Here is a 24989-nt window from a genome sequence, read left to right as displayed (position 1 = left end):
AACAAATTAGCCTTGTTAGAAAGAAGTCACTGTAGGAGCCATACATTGTCCTGTGGACTCACATGTGCCTTATCCTCCATAATTTTAACTGTTACCTTTAACATCTAAGGTCTATTATATGAACTCTGTCACAATAATTCATGATATGTTTGTAGACATACCTGGAAATGATGGTTAAGATAAAATATTGTCTGGTATCTGGTGAATGGGTGCTGGATATTGTAGTACTAAGCAAAATGTTTACATTTATTTATAACTTTTTTTTTTGTTTTTGTGTTTTTTTTGTTGTAATGAGGGACATATTCAAAGCTTTTATTTTCTCTGTTCTTTTGAAACCATTTTCCTGACATTAAAAAAATAAGGTGCTTCTTTATACAAACTTGCATTTTTACATGAAATGTAAGAACTAAATTAAAGGATAATGGTACTTTTTTTAGTTGTCTTCCTCAAACTTTGACTCCTGTTTACTGATGACTATGAGTTCTGATCCCTTGATGAGTTTATTCCTTTTTAAAGAACTTAAATTAGAGAAGCAGATTATATTTAGGTTATTCCCTTATTGTCTGTACCTACATGTAAGAAAATAAATAAAATAAAACTTTCTTCCAAACACAAAGCTGAAGTTGGTTTCTGATTCTAGCTTCTGATTGTGCAATTCCACCACATTTTCGCTATCTTTAGCACATTTATTCTACTCTAGTAAGAAAAACACCCAGATATTTCAAACCTTGGTTAGGTTATTTTTAACTAGTACAATATATAAAACCAAGTTTGTAATTTATGAATCCTTTCTCTGGTTTGTGAAGCTTAAATTTCAGCACTTTCTTAGCATCTACACTGCTCATAAAATTAAAGGACGAACAAATATTAAATAACTAAATATACAAAAATCATCAATGGAAATAGAAAAAATGATAACCAAAAGAGGCCTGGATTTGGAGTCACACACAAAAATTGAAGAGGGAAAACACACTACAGACTGAGTTCAACATTTAATTCCCCAAAGATAAACGAAATGTTGCAGTAAATCATAAGATATTTTCTAAACAGGTGTTGTAGGTGTTGATAGCTGTGGGCAGGAAAGATCCTCTAAAGTATTCTGTCTTGCACAGGACATGGAGAAGCCTTAAAAATCTTCTGAAGAGGATGCTCACTGCTGTACACAATTTTCTTGACTTTATGAAGAATCCTTAGTGAAATAGTCTCCAGAGGTTCTAGAGGAGCCTTGCAGCAAGAAGGCCCAGGGTTCAATTCCTGGCCCGGGGTCATTGTGCATGGAGTTTTCATGGAGTTTATCTACCGTAAAACAACAGATACATTACAATACTTTTAACTGTAATTTCTTGTTTATTTTACAATGTAGAATAAATGTTATTACGGTACAAAACTTTTAAAATAACTGAAATGGAGACTCAATGTATCATTATAAAATGATGAAACAACCCTACAAAAAAATCAGTGAAAACATAAGAAATTACTTGAAATCTAATGATAATGACACAGTCTCCCCCTCTACTCTATGGGAGGCAGCCAAAGTGGTGATGAGGGGCAACATAATTGCTATTTCATCCAGATCAAAAAAACAAAGACTAGCCCAGCAGGTTGAATTGGAGAGTGGAATTAAGAAGCTAGAGGCACAGTACCAACGATCAAAAAAACACCCCGATATACGATCTGTCATTATTAAAAGAAAAAAGACAGCAATTGGATGACTTATTAACCTACAAAGCAGAAGGAGCTCTGCGATTTATTAATAGGAAGTACTACGAATTTGGCAACAGAGCAAGCCGCCTACTGGCCTTCAAGCTGCGTAAAGCTCAATCTAACAGAATAGTACATAAAATAAAATGACCAAAAAATAACCAGATGTTAACTCAACCAAAAGATATATCCGAGGCATTTGCTTCCTATTACCAAAACCTGTATACAGCTGAGGTTCAACCTCATAAAAAAACAAAACATTTAATTTAATTAATTTAGCCAGACTAAAAGTAGGCAGATACAATGACACGCCCAATTACAGAAGAAGAAATCAAGGAAAACATTCTCAGACTTAAAAGTAACAAATCTCCAGGGGTAGATGGCCTTCCTGGGGAATATTATAAAACCCTGAGAAATGAGCCACTAACATTTTTTTTTTTTCAAAAACAATCCCAGCAACAAATGCTGGAGGAACTGTGGTATGGTTGGTGACCATACACATATATTCTGGGACTGCCCCAAACTGCAAAAATTCTGGAAATTTGTCAAAAAAGAACTGGAAAAGATTTTGGCAGTGGATCTTCCTATGGACCCTTCGTTATTTTTATTGGATGTGTTTTCTGTTGATGATTGCAAGAAAAAATATTACTATTAACTGGATGAAGTCTGACCCTCCCAGACTGTCTGGACATTTAAAGTACCTGTTTCTCTGAGAAGGTGGACCTCAGTTACTGAATATCTTGCTTAGGACTCTTGTACAGTGTTACTTTATCCATGTATTACTATTATTGCTGTTGTTATTATTAAGGCTTCTTTAAATCTAAAATATCCTTGTTCTCCTGGAGTACAGAACTTGATATGTGCTATACCCTTTACAGTGTAACAGACTAGATTTCTGATTTATTTTTATTATTATTACTTATTGTTTTTTGTGTTTATTTATCTTTTATGTTGCCCTGCCTCTTTCTGTTCCCCTGTATGCTAAATGCTTGATAACCCGCATTTAAGGCAATAAAGTAAAAAAAAAAAAAAGTGAAATGTGGTAAACCTTTTTAAAGGCTAAGTTAATGAAAAAAAACACGGTAAAATTGTAAAACATTTATTATGACCAGTTAAATTTTACGGTAAATTCCCGGCAACCACAGCTGCCGGTATTTTACCGGATAAAATAAAATACAGTACAATACATGTGAAACTTACATTTTACATAGGAGACTTAAAGATGCACAAATTTAATCAAGGCACCGATTATCATTGAAAATTATTAAGACAATTATAAATAACATCTAGGAATAAAGATATTACAGATCATATTGTCTGCACGATCACAAATCACTATAAAAAACTTGACAATGTAGCATACAACTAATAATGGTTGAACTAATACATGAAAAGTAGTCACTTGCTCCTCATAGAACAGCAGTAATAAGTCACACAGTCTGGACTAAGTTGAAGATCTCAGACAAATCAGGTTCATGGCATCAAAGTGACGAGTTCTGCTGGAGAAGTCAAAATACCTTCCATTGAGTTTTCACTGGACTGGAAGGATCTGCCCTGCAGAAGAAAGAAAATACACAGTTGGATGCAAAAAATTAACAAAGACAAAACAATGTTAAAACAAGCTTTCACAAAGTAATTGTTAAAAGTTGCAGTTTCAGGTCTTAAATCTAGTCACACCGTGGTAGGACAGACCCAGACCTAACTCAAAATGAAAACTGGGTATAAGTCTAATACTTAATAGACCTTAAAATGGATGACTCAAAGAGAATTTTTTTTTTCTAAAAGATGTAGTTCCCAAAATTAAATCTATATTTTATACCATTTACAAACAGAACGACGTGCCTATAGAAACTGAACTTGAATTTGTAAAACAGAATCTAAATTTACATATTTTGAAATGAAATTCTATGGTTTGAAAAGTTATTTAACAAAACTGTATTTTAGGTTTAGACATTGAATTTCATTGCTTTGAACACTAGGTTTTAATAATGTAATTTCTGAGGGCTGCTACAGATGGGCTGCGGTTATCCCTGGCTGCCGTTAGCTTTGGAACTCCGCTGGTTCCCGTGGTGCTCTCAACTTCGGAAATTGTTATACCTTTTAATTACTATAGTGTTTAGAACTTGTATCCCAACAAGATACTTCTGTATAAAATTATTAGAATGGCCTTATGTATGTAGCGCTTTATCAAGTTCAAGGACCCAATACAGCTTCACACTAGATTTAATTATTTATATGCTGATGGTGGTAAACTACACAGCAACAGCAGCATAGAGCAAACTGGCAAAAGTGAGGCTGCCATGGAAGACAGCCCCGCCTGACCACCAAAAGCAGCCAAGGCAGGTGAGGTGTCTTGCCCAAGGACACAACAGAGACGGACAGAATCAGCAACCTATCGCTTACTGGATGAACCTCTTACTACGGTTTCCTATGCCTAAGGTGAGATCTGCTAATCTCTAATAGAAACAAGTAAAACTACTTAAAACCCCACAACTTGTAGTGTATTGTTTTATTGTGTGACTTGTATTTCATTTTAAATTGTCCATATTTACAGATACTTACAAATGAAAAACATAAGCAACAAAGAAAATGAAAAAATTATTTGAGGAAAAGTCTGTCCCTGATCTATCACTTCTGTTTTTTGGTTTCTTGCAAGTTTGTGTGAGGTGTTGCAGCATGGAGCAACAGCAGTCCACATAGAGTCATAGAGATGCCCGTCCACCAGAGGCCACTGTGAGTCTCATAAAAGATGAGCCTCCCAAGGATCGCCTGACACAACAACAATATAAAAAATAGATTATATATCTTTAGAAAGACATAATGCTTGATCATTTGAGGTTCTAGTTTGTACTTACCGAGAAGATAAAGTTGGAGGCGGTGGTGGTGACAGTGGCTCCCGCTGAAGAGGAGCAGTAACGGAGAGCCTTGGAGAACATGGTCCACATTACAGTGTTACAGGTGAGCAGCAGAACTCCACATAGCAGACGGAGGGGAACGTGGAGCTGAAAAGAGACCACTTGTTTTATAGCTTTATGTGTTTAAATGCAAAGCACATAAAGAATGATTAGCTTAGATGTTTTGTTTTTACCAACTAACAGAACATTAATAACATCACATCCAATTCAAAACTATGATTTTTTAAACTAAGTGGTAGCTGTACAGTACAACTGTTTTTAAGAATCGTTACTAGCCTTGAAAGGCTTTAGTTCATAAACTGGCATTGTTAGAAATATGACCCAAAATATTCACATCATCTATCTCTACACTGCCTATGAATTATTAAAAAAAAAAAAAAAACTATTAGACCAGTACAACCAGGTTATTCTTATAGTTTCAACATTGGGTATTCTTGTGCAGTATTATCATCTAAAATATTGCAATACTGGTCAATTGGAGACTGAACAAAATGATATTTCTATACTTCTGGATATTGAAAAAAGTGGGATTTTAAGGCTTTGGTCCCCACCCCCCAATTTGATCAAATACTAGCCATGTATAGTCAAATATTCAATATTGAAGAGACATTCTTGAAAATTAACTTGTGTTTTCTCTTTATTGAACCATTTATTAACATAAACAGGAATACAGCAAGTAAAAGAAGATGAAATATTAAAAGGCAGGACTACTGTATAAAACACAAATGTCCCCCCTCCTAACTTTTAGCACATCAGTCAATTTAAAAATAGAAAAAAACTTAAAAATAAAAATAAATATTAAAAATAAAATCAATAAAGAAAACATTTCACTCAATCTCCAAGTTCCATGTCTTTATATGCAATAGTTAATTCACAGTTTTTTCACATATTCACATAAAAGCATTACCATGTAGTCACACCAAGGCAGCGGCCAAGAGCAGCTCTTCTTGACAATTTCACAAAATATGCCGCTTAAAGGGAAACGCCGTTTTTTTTTTTACATTGGGCCATTGATTTTACGTTATTACGTCATGTTCTACTCATCCATATGAGTTTTGTGTCATTATATCTAAGAAACGTCTTCCTATGGGCAAACGAGTTGAAGGCACAAACTAAACTGTTCATAATTTATCATTTATGATACGCCAGCATTCATAACGTAGGTGAATCACTGTCCCCCAGATATCCCCGGTTGTATTTTTTATATTTATATCTTTTAAAAACAGAGCAGAGTGTGTATGACGTCATCAGTGCGCTGGACTGGAGTTGTGACCAGCAGCCCGGGCCACAGGCGGCTACGCTCTACCCCTTCTATTCATTCGGCGAGCTAATCTAAATCGTTCAGATGATTTCGCTCTCCATTTGGAGAGCGAGATCATCTGTGGTAGTAGCACTAGACATCTTCCAGGCATGTGAGTAAAACTAGCAGCAGTTCAGCGGACAGGATGAATCGGTCTCCGCCAGGTGACGTCAATTGTTTACCTCGGGCGCGGTGCATCGTGGGAAAACCACCATATTAGGCGTAAAGTCGAGATAAGCCACACGCGGCTGTTCTTTCGGCACAATTATTTACCAGAAATGACACGATCGTGTTGTGTGAGAGGCTGCCAGTCCCGGTGTCTTGCCAAGGTAGTTATCCCTGCGAAAATTTGTATCCCCTCGTCGGGATCGCGCACGGAGTAGGAAGAACAACCCGAGTTAACTCCACTTCAATTCCAACGTGCAGAACTTGAAATTTGAAAGGTTTTACGTGCATGAAAGTTGAGCTTTACTGTTTTATTCTTTACTTCACATGTTATAGCAGAATATCGCCAGTGATATTGATCTAAAACTAATAATAAAACACAAACGTTGGCTTGAAAGCTGGTCGCTGACAGCAGTGTCTACTCCTCCCTCTGAAAGCAAACAGATCCTTGTTCTTTTCCACACGTTCATTAAAAAAATCTCTCATTGTTTCACAGTGTCCAAATGTTCTCATCCCATTGAAAACTGTTGTAAACCGTATACTTGCAATAAAAATGAAATAGAAAATGGAGTGCACGTGTAATCATTAAAGACCATATGCCAGAACTGGCAATATGGGATAAAATAAAACCTGCTGTAATCTGTTCCCCCTGTCTAAATCAGGCAAAAAAGGCCCCAGCTTTTTCATTTTTGGCTTATAAACATCTTTTATGATGACAACTAACCCCTGAAACTTTGGAGTAGATTGACCTTTATTTCTTAAAGTTAATAGGGGGGAACAAATTATAGCAGGCCACCTGCTATAATCTGTTCCCCCTGTCTAAATCAGGCAAAAAAGGCCCCAGCTTTTTTTTAATTTTGGCTTATAAACATCTTTTATGATGACAACTAACCCCTGACACTTTGGAGTTGATTGACCTTTATTTCTTAAAGTTATAAGGGGGGAACAAATTATAGCAGGCCACCTGCTATAATCTGTTCCCCCTGTATAAATCAGACAAAAAAGGTCCCAGCTTTTTCATTTTTGGCTTATAAGTATCTTTTATGATGACAACTAACCCCTGAAACTTTGGAGTTGATTGACCTTTATTTCTTAAAGTTACAAGGGGGGGACAGATTATAGCAGACCACCTGCTATAATCTGTTCCCCCTGTCTAAATCAGGCAAAAAAGGTCCCAGATTTGTCATTTTTGGCTTATAAGCATCTTTTATGATGCCAAAAATGAAAAAGCCGGGGCCTTTTTTGTCTGATTTAGACAGGGGGAACAGATTACAGCAGGTGGCCTGCTATAATTTGTTCCCTCCTTGTAAAATTATTTCCTTCTGCATATACAGTAGTTTTTAATGATTACACGTGCACTCCATTTTCTATTTCATTTTTATTGCAAGTATACGGTTTACAACAGTTTTCAATGGGATGAGAACATTTGGACACTGTGAAACAATGAGAGATTTTTTTAATGAACGTGTGGAAAAGAACAAGGATCTGTTTGCTTTCAGAGGGAGGAGTAGACACTGCTGTCAGTGACCAGCTTTCACGCAAACGTTTGTGTTTTATTATTAGTTTTAGATCAATATCACTGGCGATATTCTGCTATAACATGTGAAGTAAAGAATAAAACAGTAAAGCTCAACTTTCATGTACGTAAAACCTTTCAAATTTCAAGTTCTGCACGTTGGAATCGAAGCGGAGTTAACTCGGGTTGTTCTTCCTACTCCGTGCGCGCGCCCGACGAGGGGATACAAATTTTCGCAGGGATAACTACCTTGGCACGACACCGTAGCCTACGGTAATTTCACATTCTGCTTACTTTTTTCCATATAGTCAGAGAGACAAACTCAATCCTTTAGTCCTTTGTTTAGCTATACTGCGGTTGTTTACACTACGCCTTTACGCCAAAAATGGCGTCTTAGCAACAAATGTCACGTGACTGACGGAGACCGATGAATGGTAGCCGGCGCGTGGATGACATCATAAAAAATGTCCTGGGGAAATTTCAAAATCGTCTGGGATTTTGGTCGACTACAGTGCAGCAGAACTGAGGCGTGAGCGCCAGGGCTGGGTCTGGGAACCCCGGAGGACGTTACATTTTTACATAGAAATATTATAATTTTTGCTCAACAGCTTCCAGGTAATCTGATCAATTGACTCAAAATCAGTGTTGGATCATAGTACTACATAGTCTTCAAAAGTTACGCCTTTTATTTTTACATTTTACTTTATTTTTATTAATTTTTTTATGGAAATATTACCATTTTTGCTCAATAGCTTTTAGGTAATGTGATCAATTGACTCAAATTCAGTGTTGGATCATAGTACTCCGTCATCTTCAAAAGTTACGTCCTTTTTCATTTTAAACTTTAAATTTTTTTTAAATAAATTTTCATATAGAAATATTAGCATTTTTGCTTAATAGCTTCCAGGTAATGTGATCAATTGACTCAAAAGCTATAAGAAATCATGGTACTAGACTGTTTTCATGAGATACACCATTTAGTTTTAATATGAAATCTCTAAATATGTGTAATTTTTTGTAAATATGATAAATATCAATATTTTAGTTTGATAGCCTCTTGGCTTCCGAATCTAGGCCTAAAGTTTTAATTTGAAATAGGAAGTTGGCACACGATGTACCCGTTTTCACTCGCCGTGTTTTTACTGTAAAGTCTCTAATAAGGGTGCACTTGAAGTGTTAGAGCGGTTTCCTCCGATCGCAGTGAGCAAAGGAGAGGTTTTCCCGGAGGGAAGAAGTGAATTAACCCAGAAAAAATGTCTGTAGAATATCGAAAGTAAAACTAACTTCACCACTTCTGGTACCCACATCGGGTGTGTTTAACCAGAAGAAAAGCAACGACAACAAAAAAATATCTATAATAACAGAAGCATTGAAAAACTGTTACCGAGACACACGCTGAGGGTCCATCGCCACTGTCCGCCCAGCCGCTAAGCCCTGACTCACACAATTCCCTTAGGTGGTCTGCACCGAGGCTTAGTTTTGCAGATAGGGAACCAGCGGCAGCCAGAAACCCCGCAGAGAGAGCGTACACGAAGCCGGCGTAATTACCACCAGAATCCATTTTTTGAGTATGGCGAGGAAATGGAGTTAACAACAGACTGAGATTAACAAATACAGGCTGCGTTCGAATCCCGGGCAGTTGCGTTCACCGTGGGCTAGATTCGTCGGCCGCTTCCTTCCACGTAGTCGAAAAAATTATCTGTTTGAACCCATAGCCAACCTCTTCCGGACTTCTCGTTTTCTCGGATTTCGAATGACACAGTCCAGGTAAACCGGTTTCTCTTGAGGATGCAGCCGCTGAAATCGAACGCAGCCATAGACTGAATCCCAAACTCACTCATATCACTATATCAAGTTTCACTCCAAATGAAGTCTCATTCGTAGGTGTGGATGGCGCCTTGTTTAAATGTGGTGGTGGTGGTGTTTTATTTATTTATTTATTTTAATTTTGGGACGATTCTCTCCAGCGGAAAAATCAAGCAGTCGTTGCTATAGCAACACAATTACGTCCGACGTGCATCTGTAGCTCTGTGGAGCTCGAGGTGATGTCAAATCAAACATTTGCCCCTGTCTTACAACAAATGTATACGGTCAGATAAAACTATTTCAAAGACGACCTCCCCTTTTGGATTTAATTTAGTTTTTTCGTATACATAGTTTGTGATTTTCTGTCATGGAATTGATGCGAAAAACCAGCGGAACATACATTTGAGTGCCCATGTTTCCTCCTCCACTGGTTCGCCGTTACACCAGCTTCAAAATTCCAGCGAGCCTCTCTCACTCCGGATGTTCCGCATCCTGAAGCCGATTTTGCACCAATTACAGCTTCTGATAATGTCAGTGTTTTGTTAGTGTTAGCTGTGTTTGTTGTAGATCATTTTATGATGAATAAAGGGAAAGCGAGCGGCGTGTCGTGGATCAAACCAGCTGAGCCGTCCTTTCTGAAGAAGTTTAAGACTGATGTGGGATATAAAGAAGGACCAAATGTTGACACCAAGGTAAGACTCTGCAGACGTAAGGTACACAACCACGGCTAGCTATCACCCAAGTAACCTTTGTCATATATAATTTGGTTTACGAAACTGGTCACTCACAGTTTTTTTTTTTTTTGGCTTGTTTTAATTATTATTCACCTTACATAATTGGTGACAATGCCCTCCAAACCCTTATTCTGGTGTGGGGGAAAATTGAAAACGTAAAACGTATTTGTATCTTCCATTCCAAAGCGAAAGGTGACTGTAGTCAAGAGAGATTTCAAGCTATATGCATTATTAAGATTGAGGAGAAACGGCTTCAGTGCTGCTTGGTGGATAATAAAAAGATAAGCAGAGGGGTTAATGCAAGCTCGGACTGGTAATCTGTGAGATCGTTTTTTTTGTTTGTTTGTTTTCAGATTAGAACAATGTGGTAAAGAACTTGTATCCACAGAAAAGCAGTTAGTGCAAATAATTCCCCACAAAGAACAGAGCCGTTCACAAGTGTACAGAAAAATACAAATAAAAGTCTGTCTCACAATAGAATGTCATTTCTCCTGTTGAACCATAAGCTATAAATCAAAACGTGCAGCTTGGATGAGCAGGTCAACCCACTCTGTAAATACCCGAATGTAAATATAAATCCATTAAAGAGGCCTATCATTCAGAACGCACACATGTGTAAGCAGCACCTTTTCAAGAAAAACTGACTGCAAACAAAAGTATTGGACTTCTCATCCTTCCTTCCACCAATTCCCACTTTATTTTTCAAATTGTGACAAAAAGTTACTTTCTTGTTATTAGATTCCATGCTCTCACGTTTCCTTGATTTTCCTGTTTGGCCACAAATGCAAGTCTCTACAACAGTGTTGTTATTTTCAGTGTTTTTTCTCAGAGACACCAACACTCTGTGTTGTTTGGATGTTATCATGATGCTTATCCTCAAATTACGGTTGTAGTAATTTAAATTTGTATTTGTAGTTGTTGAATATTTTTCATGCTGCAATTATGAACCTGCCATGATGTTTGACCATGTTCATGCAGTCAGCTGTCATATCTGATTCCCTTCTATTTTTTAGGATGCCACATTTTTTCGTTTGCATTCAGAACAACTTTAAATCATTATTTAAAAGTTACTGGTAATACAGTATTATTTGGTTTACTTTTTACTGTGAGTCTATAAGGTACAGATAAGTAACTTGTCCCAAAAGGCTAATTGCAAGGAAATGTTTGTCATTTCAGAGTTAGGACATCTTGCCCATTTGTGAAAAATCTATTAAAATAAAATGAGGGCCAAATGGTCGTTATGGAGATGAACCTCTGACTCGCTTTGCATTTTTTTGCCAAGCATCCCTTAACCTGCCGTATGGAGGACCAACTCTGCCATATTTAAAAATAAATACAGAAATAAATAAATGCTCAATAAATATATAAGCATACAATTAATTGCCAACAAAAATACAATAAACAAATAAATGTAAGTAGAAATTAAATTATAAAGTCATAAATGTATATAACCCTTAATTCGCTTCTTTATTTATTTGCCTTTGTAATATTTACCTTATTTATTTTTTTGTCCTTTATAATCTTCAACTTTATTTTTTAATTACTTATATTTTTAAGTATTTATTTATGTGCATGTTATAATATTTTTGTCTGTTTTATTCTTCCTTTGTATTTTTTAACCTTAGTTATTTCTTCGCCGCTGTTTATTTCTGCCTGCCCTTTTTACATTTCTCCCTGTCATATTTACATTTCTGTATGCATTTCTGTCTCATTATGCAAATGAGGAGGGGGTGTGTCCTAGAGAGTCAACTTCTGCTCATTGGTTGGCTTGGCGGCCCATCTTCTTAACTCACAGAGCTCAGAGTACTAAGTTAAATGTTCTCTTTTCTGTTGCTGTTGTTCAATAAAGTATGTTTTAAGATCTTTTGATGCGAGAATATTATACTTTTAAGCATCACCATATGGCCCATTCACAGATTTAATGTGTAATAGGGCTTGGGATCCGCGTTGCATTGTGGGATGTGGCGGCCATATTGACGGCTACGCAAACGTAAACATAGCTCTGATACAACGTTGTTGTTGAAAGAAGAGACGTAGAAGAAGAGACAAAAAAGATGTTAAAATCCCGAAAAAGATCTGGAATTTACCAGGACACATTAAATAGAGAAGCCACAGACCGGTATGTTGACAAAATCAGCATTATTAATAATTTGGATCCATATGAAGTTCCACACAATGAGTGGAGCACCGATGAGTGAGCGCCTATACTTCAAAACAGTTCCAAAGCTACAAGTCCTTGGAGTCTCATATGCAGTTCATGAATGGATGGGTTCAGGAGCTGCAGATCATAAAGCCAGCAAACAGTGGGAACACAGTAAGGTAAGCTGTGATCAGACGGGCTCTGGAAACTGCTAGTTTAGCAACTGCTAACCACTAATGCTAACAACCACTCACGCATGTAATGTACTTTAAACTAGCTGCTATGTGTTTCAAAGGTGTAGTTAGTAACGTTAACTGCCAACCCTCCGGGTTTCTCACGTATTTGAGCCTTTTCCTGCTGCCGTTTTTATTATTTTCCCGTAAAAGATCCCAACTTCGAAGGAAAGAAACAAAGTAGGCTATAAAATAAAACCGTGCATCTTTAACTTACCAGAATGAAAATGCAGGGAACACACTCTCAATGACATTGGAATACTGTGGAAAGTTATGTTCGGTTGTCTTACAGCCGCGATCCAAGCTAGAGGACGACTCTTTATGTCTGACACTTGGTCTCCGTGGTTGCGCCTCCAGACAGGGAAGCGGTGGAAAGTTAACCCATTTTCTATGTTCTTCCCATGGCGATCATGTGTTGAGCTGTTACAGCCCACAATACAGCAACGGTTTACCATTGTTGAAATCAAGTTAAGGTGAAATTAATCAAATTAAAACACGGCTGAGAAGGAGTACGGTATGCGGTAGTCATAGGCAGTAGTCTGAGCCGCGGTAAAAGAGGCCATCAGGATGGCGGCGACGCAAAGTGCTTACATCATGACGACCAAGCCCTATTTAAAAGAAAATGTGACGAACTTGAGAGGACCGCGGCAGCCCGTCTGCAGCGGCCCTCTCTCGGCATAGCTGTGTGTGAAGCTGTTGGTTAGCAATTTACTACATCGGTCGAATCTACAGGAGGAGAGTCTGATGTTGAGTCTGAAGTCATTAGAACGTGAGTAGGGACAAATACAACAAAAAATCGCCATCATAGCCAGCGGTCCTTGACACACGGCCATGCCGAGAGAGGGCCGCTGCAGACGGGCTGCCGTCAGCTTTGGAGCTCCCTTGGTGCCGCGGTCCTCTCAAGTTTGTCACTTTTTCTTTTAAATTACGCATTAAATCTGTGAATGGGCCATATGGTGATGCTTAAAACTATAATATTCTCACCTCAAATGATCTTAAAACGTACTTTTATTGAACAACAGCAACAGAAAAGAGAACATTTAACTTAGTACTCTGAGCTCTGTGAGTTAAGAAGATGGGCCGCCAAGCCAACCAATGAGCAGAAGTTGACTCTCTAGGACACACCCCCTCCTCATTTGCATAATGAGGCAGAAATGCATACAGAAATGTAAAAAGGGCAGAGAGAAATAAACAGCGGCGAAGAAATAACTAAGGTAAAAAAATACAAAGGAAGAATAAAACAGACAAAAATATAACATGCACATAAATAAATACTTAAAAATATAAGTAATTAAAAAATAAAGTTGAAGATTATAAAGGACAAAAAAAAAGAAGGTAAATATTGCAAAGGCAAATAAATAAAGAAGCTAATTAAGAGTTATATACATTTATGTCTCACTTTATAGTTTAATTTCTACTTACATTTATTTGTTTATTCTATTTTTGTTGGCAATTAATTGTATGCTTATATATTTTTTGAGCATTTATTTCTTTCTTTATTTATTTTTAAATATGGAAGAGTTGGTCCTCCATACTGCTGAGCTAGATCTATATATTTGAAAAATTAACTGTCAACAGTTGATATAGATCAGCTTTCCGAGTCTGCTGATAACTTAAATCCTGTTTTATTTCCAGAGTATGAGCTTTTATTACTTTAAACATGTGCACTCAACTTCTCTGGAAATGAGTTGGAGTGTAAATAATTTGTTAAACTCAATATAAACAGTCAGTGCTTCTGAGAAAAGAAAAAGGAAACATTCATTTATGCTGATTTTTATTTTTAAGACATACAGGAATTACAGAGAAATCGAAAAATTACTCTGTTAGTTGTGCCAATTGACCCTTTATTGCACTGGCACTGGCTTTTTTTTTTTTTACTTCTCATACAGCTGTGATTTTGCTACTTGATTCTTTCTCTCATCGCTGAGGCTCTGAAACAACAGATAAACAACAGCAGGACAAATTCTTTAAATCTCTGTGTGCGGATTTGGAGAAATCCCTAAACCATGCTATATGCTTCATTAATGCAATTAAATACCTTTGTGATGGTGACTTTTTAAGATCTCAACGTATTTCGTATCGATCAGATAACACAATAATTTGTAGTTCTTCGAGTCTACATGCAGTTTATTTCCTGTTTGGGGAGAGGGCTCCTGAAAAGCCCCACCCACAGACACATCTGCAAAAATCAGCTGGATTCCAGCAGCTGCCACCAGTAGATCTCGTCACCAGTTAATCTGTGACACCGGCCCTCCTTAAATTATACCAGCCCCAACACTTACTCTCTGGCCGAAGCACCTACCTGTGACAGTAAATAACTGAAGGACCCCCAGAAGTAAAACAATCTTAACTACCTATATGATGCATGCAGTATATGTAGCCCTTCCTTGTCATGCATATCCTTGCGACGGTTGGCATATGGAGTAATTTTCTATTTCTTCAAACTGTAAAATCCTTGCAACAAACTAAATTATAACAAAAACTAAAATGCTTTCTTTAAACCAAACTACGATGTTCCTCTTATATTTGGCGAATTTATATTTGAATATTTTGCAAAAATATGTTGCGGTGAATGATGGGGTTTTGCATCTAAAGGCTAACGTTTCCCCCTCTGTTGCCAGGTTGAGATGTTTCCCAATCTGGCAGTTTAGGATGGCCGTCTCTAGGTAAAAAATGTAGGCTTTGGTTCAAATTGGACGGGATTTTGTTTATCCAGGCGGTTTATGAAATTTTTTGGGCTGGAGTCAGTGACATCTGGTGACCCTGCTGATGTGGTGAGTGTGGACGTTACGCAGCAGCAGTCACTGTTGCGTCCGTGTTAATAACCAAAGCCAGTAAAACTGCATTTTAGAAGTCTTGGTGAGGGTTATCGTGTGATGCTTGCAGATAGATCGGTTAATCCACCATGTGTAATTGATTGTGTTTCACATTTCAGTGGAGGAGTATGACGGAGTATTAGAGCCAGGCTAGAGTGTTTTTATAGTGTTTCTATTGCGAGAATAAAGTTGTAATATTAAGAGACTAAAGCTGTAACGTTATGAGAATAAAGTTGCAATATTATGAGAATTGACTTGAAAAATAACGACAATGAAGGCATCATACCACAACCCGTTTCAGAAAGAAAGCTATGAGCTCCGACCAGCATATGACGGCCCACCAGCTCCACCAATCAGAGTCCGCTTTGACATTCTGCCCAATTTGATGCTGGTGCTTAAAAGATTTCCTTGTTTGTCAAACCAGAGCCAAAGTATAACTTCACATGATGCTCAACATTCCCTATTTTATGGTAGAAAGTGCTTCTTGTAAGAGTTTTCATAAAATACAACTATTAGGACTTTATTCTCATAATATTACAACTTTATTCAATTCAATTCAGTTTATTTATATAGCGCCAAATTCACAACACATGTCATCTCAAGGCACTTTACAGTTCAACTCGATCATACAGTCAAATTGATACAAAGTTTTCTATCTAAAGAAAACCAGTTGATTGCATTGACTCATTGACTCAAATACAGTCCCTCACACTAAGCATGCTTGTAGTGACAGTGGAGAGGAAAAACTCCCTTTTAACAGGAAGAAACCTCCAGCAGAACCAGGCTCAGTGTGAGCGGCCATCTGCTGAGGCCGACTGGGGTTCAAGGAGACAGAAACAGAGATACAAGAAGCAGCTTTAAAAGGCGGCCCCGTCCAGGAAACACACAGCCAGGCAGACGAGCTCCGAGCCAGCTCCCATGCCAGAGGACGAACAGAGCACATCCACTCAGACATGGTCAGAGAAACACGGAACACACGGGAAAACAGGCCGATCTCCAGCATCTATAAACAACATTACTTTATTATTGTAATGTTATGATTTTATTCTTGTAATGTAACATTATTTTCGTAAGTTTACTGCTTTTTTCTCGTAATTTTATGACTATTTATTCTTAAAATAAAGATAAAAACTCTCTAGCCTGACCCTAATACTCGGTCATATAGGTGTACCCCTTAAAGTCGTAGGGAAGTCATTTTTAAATTTCAAATCATTCTGGCTTTAACATGTATATAAATGTACTCTTTATCAGACCATATTGTCCCAAAAGTTAGGAAATTTCTATTTAAAAAAAAAAGACCAATCATTTATAAGACCTGCAAATGTGTCAAAAAAAAAATTGGATTTTAATACTTTTAATCCATTTTAGGTAACTTAAGAATTTTGGGGTAAAAAAGTAACTTAAGACTGATAGTTTACAAATAAACTAATACAAGACTAGACATGAGAGCTGTTTAATCTGTGAAGAACAAAAAATATATAAATTAGCTCTTCTTACAACCTGTATCTTTCCTCTCTCAGCGTCAGGTTATGCCCACACTGGATGATGACGATGGCTGTGATCGGGAAGATGAACTTCCTCAAGTTGTTGTCTTAAAAAGCGGAGATCTAACTGCAGATGAGGTGAAGAAACTCACAGAGGAAATGCAAGGCAAAAGAGGGAAAGGTCAGGATATTTCTCTTGTCACGGGGAATAACTTTACACCTCTTTGGATTTATCTGAGGCAGCACTGTACATATACAATTAATATCCTTTATCTGTCTCTATTATATTGTCAGGCGAAGAGGCTCTTTCTGAAGGCAAAATTCTCTTCAAGAAACCAGCAAAGCGCTCATCCTCAGACAAGTTTCAGGGCATCACTGCAAGCTCCAGCAAAAAGAAGAACAACAGCGGAGAGCAGTTGGAAAAGGACAGAAAACTGGTGAAGAATGTAAAAAATAACAGCCTGCTTTCATTTGGAGGCGAAGAAGAGGAAGAGAATGAGTAACTGTAAGACTGTACCTCTAAGTCTAAATCACAAGTTTATCATTCACAATGAATATAAACCAACAAATGAGTTTACTTCTATTTTTGGCTGCACTTGTATCAGTGTTGACTCATGAATTTGAAAACTGTTCAACTACAGCTGAAACTATTCTGCCTAAATAAACCACGTACCAAGGTCTATTTAAGTGATCATCAACTTGTGTGTTCTCTGCATTCAGAACTATGCAGAAGTGTTGATCAACCCCAATTTTCTTTCCATGTTGCTTCCAAGAAGCCATACTTTGTGTGTTCCAGAGAATATGTTAATAAAAGTTTCACTTGTAGCAAAATGGCTTTTTAGAATAAATAAATAGAAAATCCTTGTGGGATGACCTCAAACTAGCTAAAGGATTCAGATCTTTTAACCTTAAAAAAAATTTAATTGGACTGGCTCAGTTTTTTGAATATGTTTCGACACCTATTCAGGATCTTTTTGTCAATTTTGTTGGCTCGCAGCAGGGCAAACTGTAATAAAAACTGAAGTGGACTGTACATTAATGATCACTGATTAGACTTGTGTGTTCTCTAAAGGGATTAAAATTTCCTTGAGATGACCTGTTGCGAGGAAGCTCTATATGAATACAGCTATTAAAAAATGGTAAATGGATGTGTTAGATTTCAAAGTTCAACGAAAATGTGGAAGCTGGAAGAGTTTTGCATGTGGATAAAAACAGGCCCAGCCTTCTCCCGCTTTCAACATCCCTATGCTCTGTCGCCTAGCAACTGTTAAGGTTGACACACAAAGCAAGAAAAGTAAGAATACCAAACTTCTCACTGCGGTTTCTTTTTATTTATTTTTTTCGTAAAATTAACAACTACACTCATGAAAATATAGAGTGGAATAAAGGTTACAACCACCGGGAGCATGAACGAATAAAATAGCCTGACCCTTTGCAAACACCGAAGTACAGCAATGATAACAATGCATAACATTTTTCCTTTTTTAAACTGTGTCCTGTCTGGCAATGTGGCAATAAGAATAATTGTCTTGATGCCAAAAAGAGCCCAACAGATTTTACTTTCTCAAGTGGATTATCTCAAGAGGGTTATTGCCCTATTGTTCCACTTGTTTCATGCTTATAAATTTCTATTGTAATTATACAGGGAGTTTTACAGTTTATATGGACACTGCAATGTAAATAGAGCAGAAAAACAGAAGAAGGAAAAAAAGGAAAAGAAAAAAAAGATGAAAGAAAGAGAAGATAGAAAGGAGACAATAACAAAACATTTTCAGTCTGCTTCATCACCTGTAACAAGATGAAAAAAGAACAGCACAACCGAAAGACATGGTACGAGATATACACTAAAGCAACACCTTGAAACTATAGCTAAAGTATTATTATTAAGTCTGACATGTACTCTGTGTTACCTGAAGATATGAATGTGGGGTTTCTGTATGGAAGTGAATCTCTGAGTACCTGGAGCCAAGCACCTGTAATTGTTTGTGAGGGTGCACTTGTGCATGTAAAGTTTATCCATAGAAAAAAATGCTCAATAGTGGTTGTGGAGAGCTGAAGAGGCGCACCCTCCAGAGCACTGAGTCCAGCGCAAGGAGACCCAAAGCCCCAGCCGCCCAAAGGGACCCCAAGAGCGAAGGCCCGGAAATCAGACCCCCACCAAGGGAGGAGGAGAGAAGCCCCCCAGCCACTGCCATGCCAGAGCCGCGGGGACAAGTCCACGGGCTCCGCCGGCAGCCGGCCACCCCGAAGTAGGGCCGGGCACTGAACACCGGCTCCCCCACGGCACCGACCGAAACGCCCCAGCCCCACAGAGCATCGAAACATGCACCAAGCCTCGGCGACTGGCTGCAACACCCACCGCGGCCACGCCCAGAGCCAGGGACCACACGCATCCGCCACGAACCGGCCGCGAGCACGGCCCCACCCCACCAAGACCGACGCCAACAGCACGCAACGCAACACACCGCGCACGGAAACAACCCAAGAGCAGAAAGCCGCTTAGCGCCCAACCGCAAGAAGAGCGGACCGCAGCTGGCGCAGCCATCCCCCCCCCAGCAGCCCACAGGCAGCGCGAAGCCAGAGCGGAGCGAACCACGCCGCTCCCACACCGGACGCAGCAAGAGCAGCAAATACGCTCCCCCCCACCGATAAAAATTCCTCCATGCAAGAGGAAAAATGCAAATGGAAAAACCAGAGCCCAAAACAAAACCCAAGACCTGCACCTCACCACGCCGTGCAACTCTCCTTCTCTCTGAACCGATATCACAAAACCGGCATCGAAAAAAGCATTGCCCAGGAACCGGCATCGAAGCGAAGGCACCGGCACTAGCACCGAAAATCCCTGAACAACACCCAGCCCCACCCCGAAGTGAATCCGGGCCCCAGGGATCCGAGGCCCCAGGGGCGCCCGCGGAGAGGCCGCCAGGAACGAGCCAGTATCCACTCGGGCATCCACCCCCAGACCTCGAGCTCCACCAGTGCACCGGCGAGCCCCGACGCCAGCCAGCGGGGGGAGAGCAGGACGGGGGGAATGGGCTCCGCACTTAGTGGAAACATGAGATTTCTGAATGTGAGGGGCGCCGCTATTTTGATTTGCTTGATTCCATCCTTCTTTGTCTTTTTCTTCTTGTGTTTTATGGCGGTTGGCAAACAATTTTTGGTGCATTACCGCCACCAACTGCTTGATTTCCTCCTTCAATACTGGCAGTAATACTGCAGATCGTCACTAGGAGTCGAGGAACCGAGATAGCGTGATGTGTAAACTAGGGCTGGGCGATATAGAAAAAAAGCTTATCGATTAAAAAAAAATGCATATTAATCAATATCGATAATTATTTAAGACGATAAGATTTGAAACCATATTTAAAGGAATAGTACACCCAAAACATGATTAGCCTTCATTTTCTACTCACCCCCATGCTGAACAAAACTCTGGAGTACTTTTTTGATATCTCAAATGCATCTGGAGATCTGGGAGGCTTCTTGCTGTCTGCTGACATTCAAATAATGGAAGTCTATGGCGCCCGAGACAGAAAGGTCCACAAAAGTCCACAAAAACGTGTCAATATTCCTCCATACTGCTCGTCCAATGTAATCCAAGTGTCCTGAGTGGGTAGCGTCCATAATTTACTCGAAACGAAGTCATTTAGAATGTTTTTAGAGCATAAACAGTAGTGTATAGGATTTCCTAATAGCGCCCCCATGCGCGCTCACGACGCTACGGAAGCCGGCAGACCAAACCAGCGCATTCAGCTCGGCAAAGAACTCATGCTCTTCCTCAACACTGAAGTCCTCAGACATTTTTCTTTCGTTGTTTCTTTCTTTGCACAGGTAAACAGCACATTTCTTCTTCTACGCTTGCATTATTGGAAGAGCAGACGCTGAATGCGCACTTCCTTCCGGTTTGGTCTGCCGGCTTCCGTAGAATCGTGAGCGCGCATGGGGGCGCTATTAGGAAATCCTATACACTACTGTTTAGGCTCTAAAACGTTCTAAATGACTTCGTTTCGAGTAAATTCTGGATGCTACCCACTCAGGACACTTGGATTACATTGGACGAGCAGTATGGAGGAATATTGACACGTTTTTGTGGACTTTTGTGGACCTTTCTGTCTCGGGCGCCATAGACCTCCATTATTTGAATGTCAGCAGACAGCAAGAAGCCTCCCAGATCTCCAGATGCATTTGAGATATCAAAAAAGTACTCCAGAGTTTTGTTCAGCATGGGGGTGAGTAGAAAATGAAGGCTAATCATGTTTTGGGTGTACTATTCCTTTAATGTGCAGCCCTGCCTGGACATTTTATGATATTGCTAAATGATTTAATTTTAATAAAGAACACAAACACAGACTTCGAATTAAATCTTTATTTATTCATTGCCAGACAGGACACTATAAAAAATTTTAAATAAACAAATAAAACTACTAACACTTGACATAATGATGTCCTGAAGTGTTATTACACTGATAAATGCTTATGAATATTATGATAAATCCAATCCACAAGTAAACACATACTCTTTTATTTGCTTAGAACACTAGCATATTTTTTTTCATCCAGAGGGTTCAAATTCTGCCAGTGTTTCAGCACAAACCTTCAGTACTTTTAACAAAAAAAGTTGTTCTTCCTCCAACAGAGGGTTCAATTTCTGTCAGTGTTTCAGCACATCCTTCACTACTTTTGGATAAATGAGGATAAATGTCCCAGGTCTGATATGTGGTCGTTTTTGGCATGTAAGGGTTTGCTGTGAGCAGTCCTTGACGAGTTTCAGAATGGGTTTTCTGGAATTACCGTTAACCGCCAGCATCTTGAAGACCCTCTGGCATTTGTGGTGCCATGTTTTGGGTCCATTGAGAACCAAAACCTCTTCCTCTTTAGGTCTTTTCAGAACAAGAACCTCTTTTTTTCTGGATGCATTCAGAACCAGAGCCTCTTCCTCTCTGGGTCCGTTTAGAACCTCTTCATCTCTAGGTCTGTTCAGAGCTAGAATCTCTTCACTCTGGATCTGTTCAGAACCACAACCTCCTCATCTCTGGGTCCATTCAGAACCAGAAGCCCTTCCTCTCTCGGTCCATACAGAACCAGAATGTCTTCCTCTTTTGGTCCGATCAGAAACCGAACCTCCTCCTCTCTAGGCCGGTTCCAAACAAAAACGTCCTCCTCTCTGGGTCCATTCAGAACCAGAACCTGTTCCTCTCTGGGTCTGTTCAGAACCAGAACCTGTTCCTCTCTTGGTCTATTGAGAACCAGAACATCCACCTCTCAGGGTCCGTTCGGAACCAGAACCTCCGATTCTCTGGGTCCTTTCAGAACCAGAAGCCCTTCCTCTCTGGGTCCATACAGAACCAGAATGTTTTCCTCTCTTGGTCCGATCAGAAACCGAACCTCCTCCTCTCTAGGCCGGTTCCAAACAAAAACATCCTCCTCTCTGGGTCCATTCAGAACCTGAGCCTGTTCCTCTCTGGGTCTGTTCAGAACCAGACCTGGTCCTCTCTTGGTCCTTTCGGGGCCAGAACCTCTGATTCTCTGGGTCCGTTCAGAACCAGAACCTCTTCCTTTCTGGGTCCATTCAGAACTGGAAACTCTTTCTCTCTATGTCTGCTCAGAACCAGAATCTTCTTGTTTCTGGGTCCAGTCATAACCACCGCCTCCTCTCTGGGTCTGTTTGGACCCAGAACCTCTTCCTCTCTGGGTCCATTCAGAACCACCTTCTCATCTCTGTGTCCTTTTAGAACCAGAACATCCTCCTCTGTGGGTGCATTTAGAATCTGCGTCTGTTTAGAACCGGAACCTTTTCCTCTCTGGGTCTATTCAGAACCCAAACTTCTTCCTCTCTCTGTCCATTCAGAACCACCTGCTCATCTCTGCGTTCGTTCAGAACCATAACGTCCTCCTTTCTGGGTCCATTTAGAACCAGAACCTCCTCATCTCTGGGTCCATTAAGAAGCAGAATATTCTTCTCTCTAGGTCGATTCAGCACCAGAATCTCTTCCTCTCTTGGTCCTTTCAGAACCAGAACACCCTCCTCTCTTTGTCCGTTCAGAACCAGAACCTCCTCATCTCTAGGTCCACCCGAACCAGAAACTCTTCCTCTCTAGGTCTGTTCAGAACCAAAATCTCCTTCTTTCTGGGTCCATTCGGAACCACCACCTTCTCTCAGGGTCAGTTCAGAACCAGAACCTGCTCCTCTCTAGGTCAATTCAGAACCAGAGCCTTCTCATCTCTGGGTCTGTTCAGAACCCAAATCTCTCCCTATCAGAGGCGGAGCCACCGTGGTGGCAAAGGGGGGCACCCGCCCCCCTTGTGATCTGATTGGCCACCCCGTGTGCCACCCCAAGTGTCATTGGCTTGCATGGATGTCTATTATTCTGCCTTTCAAACACGACAAAAGTTTTTGAAAAGTGCCGTTAAAAGTACAGTGCTGGAAGAGAGCTAACATCTTAATATTTCTTGATAAAAGCTTTTTCCTCAGTGTGTTGGTCAGCAGGCTTAGGTCCGCTTTCACATTCTAACCACCCATTTATATAACAGGGATCAAAGGAATGTATGACATCATCATTCCATGGTGATGTCATAAGGCCTCCATGGCCCAGTAGGGTTATTTTTAGATCAAAACAAAGCACACAATGTTTACTGTTCTATCAACAGAACTAGACATTACAACAGTATAAAGGAATATTCCTTTCTGAATTTAAAGTCTTTATCTGAAATATATAAAACGTTGCCATGGTGTTTATTAGGGTGGAATCCTAATTTCATACATCAATTGCTTGGCTTTTTTTTTTATCTCCTCGAAGGAAGTTCTGTTTTAGCTGTGTTTCTTTTTTCGTCTGTCTATTAGCCTGATTACTTTAATCAGATTTTAATTACATTTTTACCAGAGATGCGTCTCAGGCAAAGGAACACTATTACTATTTTGGTGTTAAACCTGATCATAATTGGGATTGATTAAGTTTTGTAAAAGGATTCTTTAACATTGTCAGATAGTGGAATATGATGGAACTAACAGTTCCCCCATAAAGCAGAGGGTGGCAGTAGTGAGTATTGACAGCTTCAGGCTGAAAAGTCAGCATTAATCACATTAGACTAAAGGCAAAAATATAAAACACAAGAAAAGGCATTTATACTTTTTCCCCCTTTATTAGCGTGAATGTATAATTTCTATAAATGACAAGGCTGTTGTTTCTCTTAACAGCCTTTTTTTAAACTCAGAATTTCTTGGTTAATTTTCTGAAAACAGCATTCAGCAAAATGATAGTGCAAGCTGTTTGTCGTTGCAGAAAAATAGGTTTAAAATGTGTGCTAGCTATGAGGTAAAGACGGTGAATTCCTGAGTATAAACTCTAATATTTTCCAGCATGAAATGTTGATATTCTACACTAAGTTACTGGTTTTATTTATAAACTGTTGAGTTATGCTCAGCTCTCTGGGATCTTTTTCAAATAAATTTAAATTTAGGTTATTTCTATAGCATCAATTCACAACACATGTCATCTCAAGGTGTCAAGGCAGGACAAGGCAAGATGCAGTGGGATCCAGATCCTCCAGAATTTGCCCGGCTTTTGATGATGATTTCTGAGACAATAGCAGAAATTTGTGATATCCACATATCATCTGTAGGGGCTTGTGATGCTGTCTTGTCACGTCTTGTCACGTGGATATGACTTATGGTAGCCTACAAAATAATAGCTATTTTAATACCTGCTGCACAAAACAGTTAAAAATAAAATGTGAACAGCTTTTAATATTTTTCAATACGATTAACCCTCCTTTCTTGGCATTGTACTGCAATTACTAAATCAATATACAATTAAGACAATAAAGAGACCAAAATGTGTTAATTTATGTTGCCTAACAAAACCTATACAACAGAAAAAGTTTCTGACTTTAATCTCAGAATTCTGACTTTTTTATTGTCAGAATTCAGTCAGAATTTTGAAATTTAAGTCAGAATACTGAGCAAAAACTCAGAATTCTGCGATTAAAGTCAGAATTATGAGAAAAAAGTCAGAATTATGAGATCAAAGTCAGAATTCTGACTTTTTTCCCATACTAAACTGAAATAAAATTTAAAAATCAGTTAACTTTTTTTTTTTTTTTCAGTGGCCCTAATCCTCTTCCGTAGATTTGCAATTGCAAACTCTACCTAAATTATTTGTAGCCTATGTGGTCGTCCTCA

General features: G+C 39.1%; 2 protein-coding genes across 4 annotated transcripts; one reads left to right on the top strand and one right to left on the bottom strand.

Moving 5' to 3' along the window:
• Positions 1–2784: 2784 nt before the first annotated feature.
• Positions 2785–9544, bottom strand: LOC119797257 (transmembrane protein 42-like). Of its 3 annotated transcripts, XR_005282571.1 has the most exons (4): positions 8982–9537; positions 4557–4703; positions 4264–4470; positions 2785–3255 (listed from the first exon to the last, which is right to left on the bottom strand). XR_005282571.1 is itself a non-coding variant. In XM_038306257.1 (3 exons), exons 1-3 carry the CDS (start codon positions 9156–9158, stop codon positions 3175–3177), a joined length of 405 nt encoding a protein of 134 aa, XP_038162185.1. In that variant the 5' UTR covers positions 9159–9544; the 3' UTR covers positions 2785–3174. The 3 variants fall into 3 exon arrangements, 2 of the variants coding, with proteins under 2 accessions (XP_038162185.1, XP_038162184.1); XM_038306257.1 differs by lacking the exon at positions 4264–4470 and having other exon boundaries at positions 8982–9544; XM_038306256.1 differs by having other exon boundaries at positions 2785–4470.
• Positions 9545–9849: 305 nt separating this feature from the next.
• kiaa1143 (KIAA1143 ortholog) lies at positions 9850–17849 on the top strand. The gene is made up of 3 exons (XM_038306255.1): positions 9850–10095; positions 16847–16991; positions 17105–17849. Exons 1-3 carry the CDS (start codon positions 9979–9981, stop codon positions 17311–17313), a joined length of 471 nt encoding a protein of 156 aa, XP_038162183.1. The 5' UTR covers positions 9850–9978; the 3' UTR covers positions 17314–17849.
• The last annotated feature ends 7140 nt before the right edge of the window (positions 17850–24989 follow it).

Source organism: Cyprinodon tularosa, unplaced genomic scaffold (assembly GCF_016077235.1).
Source record: "Cyprinodon tularosa strain WSP-4 unplaced genomic scaffold, ASM1607723v1 ctg577, whole genome shotgun sequence".
In the NCBI taxonomy this organism is placed as follows: domain Eukaryota; kingdom Metazoa; phylum Chordata; class Actinopteri; order Cyprinodontiformes; family Cyprinodontidae; genus Cyprinodon; species Cyprinodon tularosa.
Note: the sequence above shows the minus strand (reverse complement) of the source record. Positions and strands in the feature narration are given on the sequence as shown.

Bases quoted from the DNA above. Each gene is read 5' to 3' on its own strand.
- LOC119797257 (XM_038306256.1), bottom strand. From the start codon at position 9,158: ATGGATTCTGGTGGTAATTACGCCGGCTTCGTGTACGCTCTCTCTGCG. The intron at 4,704-8,981 runs GTAACAGTTTTT...GTCTCTTTTCAG, and splicing joins GACCCTCAGCGTGTGTCTCG to CTCCACGTTCCCCTCCGTCT. The intron at 4,471-4,556 runs GTAAGTACAAAC...TTGTTGTGTCAG, and splicing joins CCTCCAACTTTATCTTCTCG to GCGATCCTTGGGAGGCTCAT.
- kiaa1143 (XM_038306255.1), top strand. From the start codon at position 9,979: ATGATGAATAAAGGGAAAGCGAGCGGCGTGTCGTGGATCAAACCAGCT. The intron at 10,096-16,846 runs GTAAGACTCTGC...TTCCTCTCTCAG, and splicing joins GACCAAATGTTGACACCAAG to CGTCAGGTTATGCCCACACT. The intron at 16,992-17,104 runs GTCAGGATATTT...TTATATTGTCAG, and splicing joins GCAAGGCAAAAGAGGGAAAG to GCGAAGAGGCTCTTTCTGAA.